Here is a 12,198-nt window from a genome sequence, read left to right on the forward strand (position 1 = left end):
CTTCCGTGTGTGTGTGTGTGTGTGTGTGTGTGTGTGTGTGTGTGTGTGTGTCCAGAGCCCTCAGCCTGGCTGCCTGGAATCTCTGGCCTGGCCATTTCTGTCTTTCTGTGCATCTGCCCACCTTTCCCCGTCTCAGTTTCTCTGTCTCTCTGTCTCTGTCTCTGTCTTCCCGCCCTGCCCATTCTATCCCCCTCAATCCACTCTCCAACCCTCTGCTCCTCTCCCCACCCCGTTTCTCCTCCACTCCCCAGCCCTGCCACCCCACCATCCACCTGCCTCCTTGCCCTCCTGCCCCCCAGCCTGCCCTGTCTCTCCCTAGCCTCACTTTATTCCTCAGAAGCCCCACACTCCCTGCACCCCCTGCTGTCACCCCTGTTGTGTCTGTCCCTTCACAGAATAAGGAAAGGGGGAGGTGCTGAAGTGAGGGGTTCTCTAGAGAGTACTAAAATCCCCCTGTACTCTACTGCACTTCTTCAACCCAGGGCTCTCTGGGGCCCCAGGGCCCTCCTTTTCTGGCTCCCCACCCACCGGGAAGTTCTCTTGGAGGTCTGACCTCAAACCTTCCAGCTGCTCTAATCCACCCTAGGCTTTCCCACGCCCCAGGGCTGGGATGAACCCTTAGTGTCCGGGTCTGAACCGGATCTCCCCCCACAGGGCGGGGTTGCGATTGGGGGAAAGCCTGCAGGGGATCTGCACCCCCACCCAGGAGGTTGGATTTTTCTCCCCTTTCATTTCCTTATTGTCGTCAAAGAAGGAAGAAGGGCGCGTCAGGGAGCCGAGAGAGGCCAGGAGAAGGCAGAAGCCTGGTTTCCAGTGCCAGACACAATTTAGGACCCCAGCACTCTGTGTCTGCAGATTTCCCACTTTAAAATGGGGGTGTAGAGCCAGCACTTAGAAGGCTGAGGCAGGAAGACCACAGAGAGTTCAAGGCCAGCCTGGGCTACATAGTGAATTCAAACCCAGCCCAGACTACATAGTGAGACCCTATCTCAAAAAATTAAAAGAAGAATTTTTAATAAATAAAATGGGGGAGGGCTGGGGATCTAGCTCAGTGTCACAGCACCTTCCTGACAAGCACAGGATCCTGAATTCGATTACTGGCACTAAATAAATAAATAGGGGAACCAATTGGACCAGTGACCTGTAAGGACCTGAGACCTAAGGGGACACCCCAGGGTGAAAACCTTCCAGCAGCAAGGTGTCCCGTTAGCCTAGCAGGAGGGTGCCAGAGGCGAGAAACAGCTTAGAGACCCTATCAGGGCTGGGTCTTGGTTGAGGGCAGGTATTTCTCTCTCCATTGTTCTGACAAAGAGGAAAAGGTAGGCTCATCTGACGGGAAGCCTGGGAGATTTTCACAGTAGCTCCCAAACTATTCCCAGCCCTCAGTATGTGGACTCTTCCAAAACACTGCCCTCCCCAGTTGTGCCTCTCAGTTCCTGCCACCGTTTCCACACCAACTCTGTTCCATTAAGTCTGTCCCCCGAACACTGACTTCTGCCATTCGATTTGCTTTCTAAGGTGTCCTGTGTGGAAACAGGGTGCTGTGGTTGTAGATGGTCCCCTTAAATCCTGGGCTCAGACTCTGATCTCCCCAGTACGTGGGACCCTCCCCTACAGGTCTCTGCCTTCCCCATCCTACAACTGGACCTCCAGCCACCCCCACCTCCACCTCTCCAAGAGACCAATCCTTTCTCCGGTTGGTCCTACCCGGCTCAACGTGCACCTCACACCTCCCAAACCCAGGACTGGCCCCTCCTGGGACCGTGCCAAGCCCCAGAGCCCAGGGATCCAAAAGTCTCACCAGACAGCCTCAAGCCCTAGGAAACCACCAGATCTTGACTCCTTGGCAGTGCCAGCCTTTCCAACCCTATGCCCTCACCACAAGCACACAGTCTCCTTCCAGGTTCAGAATCCAAGCGTCCAGACCCCGCCATGCCCACCTCCCCAAGCTCACAGTACTGATTCCTGAGCACATGAGCGAAGCAGGAGTTCTTGCACCAAGAAGAATCATGGTTAGATTTGGGGAAGGACTGTCTGCTGGGTGAAGACATTAGGATGTGCCCCTGCCACCCACCCTAGGAAGCTTTGTATGAGGTAGGGATGGATGCAGACTTTAGCAACGGCGGCACGGTGCTGGATGCAACGGCGGCACGGTGCTGGATGCAACGGCGGCACGGTGCTGGATGCGGGAGAAATTTCAACCTGAAATCTCCCAGCCTCTGACTTGGGGAGTCCTGCTGAGGATCATGGGTACAGATGGGGGCATGAAGACTGACTACTGCCAAGCCAGCTGGCCACATCTCTTACTTTCAGGTCCCCAAAGCTGACCCATCCAGGCCACCTGTTATTTCAGCTCTTCCCCAAAAAGCTTTATCTTTGAGAACCTTCATTTTTTTTTACCAATGAGCTCCACCAGCCCCTCTTTCTGATCCAAACGTAGATTGACAGCTGATCCCTATTCCTGAACCCCAATTGTAGTTCCCACCACCCCAACTCCATCTTTGAATTAACTCTGTATTCTGACCCTGCCGTCCACCTCAAGCTTCCTATAATGGTGACCAGTGGCGACCTCCTCCACCCTTAAGTTTCTAACTTTCTCCATCCTTTTGAATTCCCTTTCCTGAACTCCTCCAGCTCTGTTCCCCAGTCTGGAGCTCTGATTCCTACCTTTGGTTTATCCATTTTAATCCCAAGGATTCTGGAGCCCAACATCCAGCCTTCACGTTTAAGGTGTGACTTAAGTCTTGCTTAAGCTTTCCACCCACGTTAGCCATGGCCCCCACTAGCTCGCCCAAACCACGCTGCGAAGCCTTGTCCACTGGCCCTCACTCCCACACCTGGCCTCCGTGTCCCTGGCTCCTGGGCTCCCCAGTTAGATGCTTTGGTCACCATCTGAGCGCACACTTCGGCCCCTGGCCCCTACTAAAGCCCACACCCCGATACCTGCCCCCCACTTCCCGCTCCGCCATCCCGGAGGACACACCTCGCCCGTCTCCGGGTAGTAGCTCCACTCGGCCAGGTCATGGGCCTCCATCTTCACCGAGCCCAGCATCCCCCGGGCCTGAGCCCCCACCCACCCCGGCTCCGGCCCCGACCCCGGCCCCGGCCCCGGGGAACACGGTGGGTCCGGATCTCTCGGCGGGCACGGCCCGAGCTGCGACCGGCGTCGGCCCGTCCGACCGCCCGGGGTCCCGCTGTCCCGAGCGCCGAGGGAGGCGGCCACGCTTTATAGTCGGGACACCCCTGCCTTGGCCCGCCCCGGGGTCCCCTCCCACCTCCCCGAGGGCGGTGCGCCCGGACTGGGGCGCCCCCTGCGGGATCGCCAGGACACAGACCTCAGGCGCCGGGAGCCGCTGCCCTAGGACCCCGGGAGCTGGCCTTGGGTGCGGGAGGAAGCTACAGGTGGGAGGCACTGCTGATACTAAAGTCCTCAGGGGCACAATTCGGGGAGTTTTCCTATCCCAGGACTCTTCATCATGTCTGTCACAGAGGGCGAAAAACTGGTCCGCTGTGGAGGAGAGGGGATTCGGAGCGCTACAAACTCGAGTTACCAACATGCCAATAAAATGACCTGTCAGAGATGCTCAAAACCACATTCCCATTGGACAGGCGGAAAGACTGAAACTTCCGACGGCTACAAATACTTCAGACTGTGTATAGAGTCAGAACCAGAGGTGGAAACGATCGTGGTGGGTTTGGAAGGTAGTCTGACTACCTCCCAAATCCAGGAGCTTCGCCTTCTGGACTCCACTCCAAAACTAGCTGGCCGTCCAGGGACTCCAGATCTGTGAACTACATTTCCCAGAGGGCTCTATTTCAGCTTCCGTCCTGCGCTTCCGCCAGGTACTACATTTCCCAAAAGGCTTAGCGCCTTTTGGGCCGGAAAATGGAGGGCGCTGGGGCGGAGGCAGGCGGGGAGCGGAAGGCGGTCCGCGAGGCGAGAGTTAGGGGCGGGGGCGGGCCAAGGACTGGACTCCATTTCCCAGTGGCTCTGTGTGTGCAGAGTGTGCGCAGAGTCACGGCGTTGGGCGGAAGATGGCGGCGGCGGCGGCGTCTGCGAAGAGGCGCTGCTGAGGGGGCGCGAGAGGCGCGGAGGCTGGAGCCGCGGTAGGAGGGAGGCGGCGTGAGGGCCCCGAGACGAGGGAACGAGGACTAGTGCGGGCGGAGAGGGCTGCTGGCGGAGAGGGAAACCGCAGTGTTCGGGGCTCCGGTTTCTTTCCCTGCTCAGCACCCTTCCTTGGCTCCCTAGTGCTTTCTGGGCAAAGTTCCAGTGTGACCCCCACGGGCGCGTTCGCCCCAGGGACCTCGCCGGCTTCCACTCCATGTCTTTGCTTATCTCTAGCACAGCCACACTAGCCTTTCGGTTCCTCAAACTCAGGCGCCTTCCCTCTTTGCCCACCTATCACTTCGGTCCGCAACATCCTGTTACCCCTCTAGCTTGCTAACTCATTCATTCTTTGGGTCTCCGCGCCGACGTCACTTCCCCTGGGAAGCCCTCCTTTCCCGCCCTCCATCCCGAAATCGGCCTGTTAACATGCACTCATACTGTGTCCCTGTTCCTTTCCTTCTTGTTATGTGTGGTCTAATTTGTGATTAGGCTTTTGTATGCTGTTTGGTTATGAATGTTACCAAGGGTACTGTCAGGCCAGGAGTTGGGTGGATCGAATCTAGGCTGGCAGTCACAACGGAGAGGCCCACTTATGGCCGTTGAATGAATGAAAATTACTACTAGCGCCAGTGTTTGGGAGTAACAGAAGAAACACCCAACTCCCAGGTGGGAGTGAGACGATCTGCTCAGTAAGGAGTCCACGGAGTGGGGCAGAAACCGAGACACGCTAATAGAGAGGAAGACTACAGACATTCTGGATGTACCTCACTGGGATGATTGTTGGCTGAAGAAACTGATAAATCCCCATAATTAAAATGCGATACAACTATAAAAAGAAAAAAAAAAGAGAAAAGGAAGAAAAAAAAAATATATATATATTTTTTGCAGAACCGGGGATTGAACTCAGATACTTGGGCTTGCCAGGCAAGCCCTTGTTCTACTGAGCCATCTCCCGGGCCCCAAGGAAGAAAATCTTGATAGTACGGGCTCCAACATACACTGAAGGATTTATTTATTTATTTATTTATTTTATTTTTTTGGCTGGCTCAGGATGCCTTAGGGCATGTCTGGAAAAGCTTGAGGATCTGGGGATTGAACCATAGTATCTTGAGCCTGACTGCCTTTGCTTTTTTTTTTTTTGGTGGAAGCGGGGATTGAACTCAGGCCCTTGTGCTTGCCGGGGAAGTGCTTATTCCACTGAGCCATCTCTCCAGCCCCCTGCTTTTGCTTAAGCAGGCACTTAAACAACTGACCTACCTACACTGAATGAAAACAAGTGGAAAATAGTGTTTATTATACAGTGTATACTCAGCCTTTTGTATCCTGGGCTCCACCTGTGGTTTCAACCAACCTTGAAGTGAAAATATTTAGGAAAAATGTGTTGTACTGATTATGTACAGTTTTATTTTTCCTTAAACGATACAGTATAACATTTATTGACATTACATTAGGCATTATACTAATATGGTGATTGAAAGTACCCAGGAGAATGTGCCTAGGCCTTATGGAAACTGCCTTTTTTTTTTTTTTGGGCAGAACCGGGGATTGAACTCAGGCCCTTGTGCTTGCCAGAGAAGCACTTATTCTACTGAGCCATCTCCCCGGCCCCAAAACTGCCATTTTTAAAAATTGTTTTTATCTTTATGTATTTGGTACAGGGTCTCACTACTCCGACTAGTAGTGATCCTCCTGTCTCAGCCTCCCCAGCGCTGAGATTATAGGCGTGTACCACCATGTACGGTGGCCAGCAGGGCACACCTGGAACAGCATGCAGTATTGGGAATTGAACCTGTGTTCTTGCGCTTGCCAGGCAGCTGCTTAGACCTCTTAGCTATCTCCCCAGCCGGAAACTGCCATTTGTCATAAGGAATGTGAGCAAGATTTTAGTGTCTGAAGGGGGTCCTGAGCCAATTCCTTTGGATACTTCCTTTTAAAAACGAAATCAAAGCTGGGCTTGGTGACACCTAATGTAATCGTAATATTCTGAGAGGCTGAGACAAAAGTATCCCAAATTTAAGCCCAGCCTAGGTAACTTAACAAGGGGGGTGGGGAGATGGCTCAGTAGAATAAGTGCTTCTCTGGCAAGCACAAGGGCCTGAGTTCAATCCCCAGTTCCGCAAAAATAAATAAAATAATAAATAAACAAGGACTGGGGACATAGGTCAGTGCAGAGATCCAGGGTTCAATCCTCAATATTGCAAAAATAGTAGGGCCAGGGAGATGGCTCAGTGGAATAAGCGCTTCCCTGGCAAGCACAAGGGCCTGAATTCAATCCCCGGTTCTACCAAAAAAAAAAAAAAAAAAAAAAAAGTGAAGAGATTTGATTGGTTCAGGGAGGCAGGAGGAGTACCAAAGAAATTATTATTATTATTTTTTGTGTGTGTGTGTGGCGGAACCAGGGATTGAACTCAGGCCCTTGCGCTTGCCAGGGAAGCCCTTATTCCACTGAGCCATCTCCCCGGCCCCTAAAGAAATTATTTTGGCCAGAAACGATAGCAAATTATAAGGCAATCTGAATTAGGTCATAGATTTTTTTTTTTTTTTTTTGTATTTTAGGGAAGGGTCTACAGGGTGTTCATCTCCCACGTATTAGACAGGCCAAGAGCAGATACCGAGCCCTGTGCCTGGGAAGCTTCACTGGTAGGAGGGTTGGGCCATTCTGCAGGTATTTACTGAGCACCTAGTAGGTGCTGAGGGTACAGAAAGTCAACACTAAATCTCCATCGTCCTGCAACTGCTGGGTGTGTGGTGTTGTGACTGCCATAGAGCAAGCTGCAGCAACACAAACAGGAAGGACCTGAAATAAAGTGGGCACGGGAGGCCTCACTGCAGGCACATTTGAGGGGAACAAGGACAGAGGGATTGGTGCTGTTCTCTGGGGGCTGGAAGAGTCCAGGCATGAGGAAGAGACACAGGCTTGGAGGAAGGGCTGTTCGCTGGGCAGCAAGGAGGCCAGAGTGGCTGGAGCCAAGTAGGAGCTGGAGACAAAGGTAGAAGAGGGAAGGTCCTGTGAGACCTCGTAGGCCTTACTAGGGGTTTGTGCTCTGACTGAGCAAGATGTGGAGGAGACAGGCAGCCCCAAAAGTAGGCAGGAAGCTGCTACATAGTTATTCCCTCAACATCACTTATTAGGAACAGTTACCATGTACAAGATGCTGTGCCCACCCTGCCACCCAGCCCTAAGCCACCTGGCCGCTGAAACTGGGCATGGTGGTGCACACCTGTAGTCCCAGAGCCGGGGAAGCTGAGACAGGAGGATCATTATGAGTTGGAGCTGTGTAGTGAGAGCCTGTACCAAATACATAAATATTTTTTTTTAAAATTATTTAGGACAGGGTCTACAGGGTCTCACTATGTAAGTTGGACTTGTAGTGATTCTCCTATTTTCAGCCTTCCAAGTGCTGGAATTATGGCACAGCGTGCTAGGGATCGAACCCTGACCACTGTGCTCTGCCTAAGCAGGCGCTTTAGTCCACTAAGCTATCTGGCCAGCCCTCAGATACATACATACATACATGATTTTAAAAGTTATGTTTCTTTTTTTAAATTTTTTTTTGGCAGAACCGGGGATTGAACTCAGGCCCTTGTGTTTGCCAGGGAAGCACTTATTCCACTGAGCCATCTCCCCGGCCCCCAAAAAAGTTACGTTTCTTTACAAATGTCTTTTTCACTTTCTAATTATTGTTAATCATTATTATTATTATTATTTTTTGTCTTATTTCCTTTATTTATGTGGCTTCTAGGAAGCTCAGAGCCGTATTTCTATTTATTGTAAGAACATATTTGAGACCATTGTTGACGTTGCATAATATGTGAGGGAAGGGCCTAGTATTTCCCTGACAACTATTTTGTTTTTCCCTGTATACACTGAATTATGTACAGGTCATTTTTCCTCTTTGTCTTGTCTCTACCAAACCTTTATATTGGCAAAAGGGTACAAAATTTTAGTATAAGATGAACAATTCTGTGGATCTAATACAGAGCATTGTGACCATCATTAGCAATACTGTATTATGCATCTGAAATTTAATGGAAGAGCAGATTTAATCATTATTATTGACACTTATGTAATACCCACATATTTTTCAGGTACATGATAATAGTTGTACTTATCTGATGTTTATGGTGTGTACTAACTTATTTAATTAAGAAAATATAAGGAGGGGCCAGGGAGATGGCTCACAGGGCCTGAGTTCAATCCCTGGTTCTGCCAAAAAAAAAGAAAGAAAGAAAATATAGGGGCCGGGGAGATGGCTCAGTAGAATAAATGCTTGCCTGGCAAGCACAAGGGCCTGAGTTCAATCCCTGGTTCCGCAAAAAAAAAAAAAAATTGTGTGTGTGTGTATTTGATACAGGGTCTCACTACGCAGTTCAGACTCATAGTGGTCCTGCTGTCTCAGCTTCCCCAGTGCTGGGATTATAGACGTGCACCCCCACGCCCAGGGTTCTGAGGCTGGCATGGCATGTGGTATAGGAATTGAACTCGGTTCCTTGCACTTGCCAGGCAGGCACTTAGACTACCGAGCTATCTCCCCAGCCCAAACTCATTTAATGTTTCACTGTAATCCTGTCACTGTCATTTTACCAGACCCAGAGATGTTGTCCCAGGTAGCTCTGTGCGCACACACATCAGGACAGAAAAAGGATGGAATTGGCCTGGGGCCATAGCTCAGTGGCGTAAGGCCTGCTTGGCAAGTGCGAGGCCCAGAGTTCAAACACCAGTACTGCGAAAGGATGGAGTCGCTGTTCTGTTGCCACAGGCTGCTGTGTCCACCTCTTTCTGATGATAGTACACTGAGAGCCACCAGCTTGCTTTTACTTTCCTCTTCTTGTTACTTTCCTTTTCTGCTTTTTGGTTTTGTCCCTCCAGTTTTATTTTACGTTCTTTTAAAAAATATATATGTAGTTCTCTCTTTTTTTTTTTTTTTGGAAAAAGGGAACATATAGTAAGTATTGTTGTACACTTTTCTCTATTACTGTGTAAAAATTCTCATTCCTTTTGTTTCATTGTAGTTCAGGCTGGCCTTAAACTCACTGTGTAGCCTACATTGATCTGTTAGGGCAATCCTCCTGCTTCAGCCTCCCTAGTGGTGGAATTATAGGCATGAGGCACGACTCCCAGATGGCCCCAACACACACATACACACACACACGTGCGCGCGAGATTGAGCACAGGACCTTTCTCATACTAGACAAGTATATTACCACTGAACTACGTTTCTAGTCCTTTTATCCTGAGACAGGGACTTGCTGTCCAGTGCAGGTTGGCTTTGAACTTATGATCTTCCTGCCTCAGCTTTTTTTTTTTTTTTTTTAATTATTTATTTGTGTGTGTGTGTGTGTGTGGCCAGTTCAGCCCACCAGGGGGCGGGGCTGGCTGGCATGTGGTGCTGGGGGATTGAACTGTGGTCCCTGTGCTTTGCTAAGCTTGTTCTAAGTAAGTGAACAAGCCATCTCACCAGCCCCTGCCTCAGCTTTTTGAGTAGCAAGGATTGCCGGTGTATGCCATGGTGCCTGTTTAGCTGCATAGTATTTTTTTATTTTTGGTGGAAACAGGGATTGAACTCAGGCCTTTGCACTTGCCAGGGAAGTGCTTATTCCACTGAGCCATCTCCCCGGCCCCCATAGTCTTAATGTGTGGATATATTACAGTTTATGGGTTGTTTTTTTGTTTTTTGGTTTTTTTTAGCCAGTCTATTGGTAAACACTTGGTTTGTGTCTAGAATTTTGCTATGGTGACTAATACTGTAATTGCTATCTTTCTGCATTAATGATTTTGTAATTTTTCCAGGATGACCTTGTGGTAGATGCTCAGGTGGTCCCCTCATTCCCTTTTCTAAACAGCCCCGAGGTATTCTAGAGAATGGTTGAAACGCAATGGATTTCAGGCCTTTTCCTGATACAGGGAATCCCTGTTATCTGCAGGACTCTGGGACTGGTATGCCTTGAAGCTGTTTTGGAATTTGCTCTGGTGCGCAGGCCAAAGTAGAGCCCAGATGGAGAGACAGGAGGCCCAGGGCAGTGAGGCAGATTCAAGGATGAATCAAGAGCCCAGAGCTTAATTCAGCCTCTTTTTTCTAGGGAACACCTGAAGGCAACCATGGCAAGCGGCAGCGGCGACAGTGTCACTCGCCGGAGTGTAGCATCACAGTTTTTCACACAAGAAGAAGGGCCAGGCGTTGATGGCATGACCACTTCAGAGAGGGTGAGTGTGAGGAGGGCTGGGAGCCGGGATGGTTTACCCCAGGTGGCAGAGCTGGGAGTGGCCTGGGCTGCTGAGGCCAGCTCTGTCACATGCCTCTCCCTTCTTTCCAGGTGGTGGATCTCCTGAACCAGGCTGCACTGATCACCAACGACTCAAAGATCACAGTGCTCAAACAGGTGGGACGGGGCTCAAACAGACTGTGCTGTGAAGACACCAGTACTCTGAGGCGGGGTTTACGGAGAGCAAGCCCCAAGCTTACCTCATTAGAGCAAGATTGCTGTGCTAGCAGCCGGCTGCACTAGCTCTGGAATTCTGGATTTCTCTGCTCTTCATTGTATTTCCTGTCTTATAAGGGTGCAGTGTGGTGGGGAAGCCATATCTGTCACCAAATGACGATGACCTGTGGGCTATAGGAGCACACAGCTGGCACCTGACCTGGCCTGGGGTGGCACTCAGCAGAGGCTTTCTCAAAGAGAGGCTACTTTGAGCAAGATTCTGGGGGATAAGGAGGGAGGAGTACCACACTGGAGCACAAGGTCATCTCACGCAGAAGGCGTGAAGGTACGCAGAGGCAAAGGACGGCATGGTTCAGAATAGGAGGCAGCTGGAGGTCGGAGACTGGAGTGAGAACCCGGCTCTGCTGCTTGCTCAGCGTGTGACCATGGAGAGTCGGAAACAGCAGGCACCAGTGGTGGTGAGGGCTGTCAAGTGACAGCATATTGAGCTGTGGGAGCAAAGTGCTGTGTCTGCAGGAGGCTGTGCAGTGGGTTTATTCCAAAGAGCCTGCCAGGTGAGGGCCTCAGGAAATGACTCTCACTGGCACAGGACGCTCACTGAGTGGTGCCAGTGCATCATGTTCTCACTGCCTCCCAGCACTGCCCCTGTAGGATCTCACAGCACTCCTGAGGCTCTCATTTTACAGTATAGCTAATAGGCTCAGGGAGGGAACGCTACTTGCTCAGGTGCAGAGGAGGGAGTGGCAGTGCCAGGAAGCTAGGCCTGTGCCTGTTGACCCCTACTGTCTTGTCTGCATTGATTGGATCCTAGTTTTATGTCTGTTCCTCTTCCCCAACCTAATCTCCTTCCAGGTCCAGGAACTGATCATCAACAAAGACCCCACACTACTAGACAACTTCCTGGATGTGAGTGATTGGTGGAGTGCAAAGGTGGGGGTAGGGACGCATCCCACTGTGCCCTGACACACTTTTTCTCTGACATTGGCAGGAGATCATTGCTTTCCAAGCAGACAAGTCAATTGAAGTGCGAAAATTTGTCATTGGCTTCATCGAGGAGGCATGGTACGAGGCCCAGGGTTCTGTGCCCAGTACCACACTCACAAGGAGATGTGGTTACTTGCCCAAATTCACAAATGTCTGGCTCTTTTCCCCTCTGTGTCTAGCAGGGCTCTAAGTGGGAGTTGCAGGACCAGGCAAGATACAAGGTTCAGGGCAGCTCAGACCAGAAGTGCGGGGCATTGTTCTCAGCTTCCAGAAGTGCTGGCACACACAACATATATGGTCCCCAGTTGCCATCTCCATTCCATTTCCCTGAGTTATGGGCTCTGAATTCTCTTTACACTTGGACCCCACCTTTGCGCTGCCCACTGAGACCAGCTTGACTTTGTCCCTTTTCCTCCACCACCCAGCAAGCGAGACATTGAGTTATTGCTGAAACTGATTGCAAACCTCAACATGCTCCTGAGGGACGAGAATGTGAATGTGGTGAAGAAGGCCATACTTACCATGACTCAGCTCTACAAGGTGGCCTTGCAGGTGAGTGTTCTTTCCCCAGCCCAGGGCATCCCACCTGTACATTTACAGACTCCAGCTGGAGTTCAAACCAGTCAGCACTGCATGTGGGCAAAATGTACTCTTTTTTTTTTTTT

General features: G+C 50.7%; 2 protein-coding genes across 2 annotated transcripts in view; one reads left to right on the forward strand and one right to left on the reverse strand.

The window, feature by feature from the left end:
- The window catches only part of Foxa3 (forkhead box A3), a 9,984-nt gene extending 6,794 nt beyond the window's left edge, over positions 1-3,190 (reverse strand). Inside the window, exon 1 of the mRNA XM_004644291.2 lies at positions 2,984-3,190. Within this exon, the coding sequence (XP_004644348.1) occupies positions 2,984-3,052 (69 nt within the window). The 5' untranslated portion in view covers positions 3,053-3,190. The remainder of the gene's footprint in view (positions 1-2,983) is intronic.
- A 793-nt stretch (positions 3,191-3,983) lies between these two features.
- Sympk (symplekin) overlaps positions 3,984-12,198 on the forward strand; it is a 31,272-nt gene continuing 23,057 nt past the window's right edge. The window contains exons 1-6 of the mRNA XM_004644400.2: positions 3,984-4,107; positions 10,190-10,313; positions 10,424-10,489; positions 11,402-11,455; positions 11,538-11,611; positions 11,959-12,085. Coding sequence (XP_004644457.1) covers positions 10,209-10,313; positions 10,424-10,489; positions 11,402-11,455; positions 11,538-11,611; positions 11,959-12,085 — 426 coding nt within the window. The 5' untranslated portion in view covers positions 3,984-4,107; positions 10,190-10,208. The remainder of the gene's footprint in view (positions 4,108-10,189; positions 10,314-10,423; positions 10,490-11,401; positions 11,456-11,537; positions 11,612-11,958; positions 12,086-12,198) is intronic.

This window comes from Octodon degus, unplaced genomic scaffold, assembly GCF_000260255.1.
Source record: "Octodon degus isolate 3935 unplaced genomic scaffold, OctDeg1.0 scaffold00197, whole genome shotgun sequence".
Lineage (NCBI taxonomy): Eukaryota > Metazoa > Chordata > Mammalia > Rodentia > Octodontidae > Octodon > Octodon degus.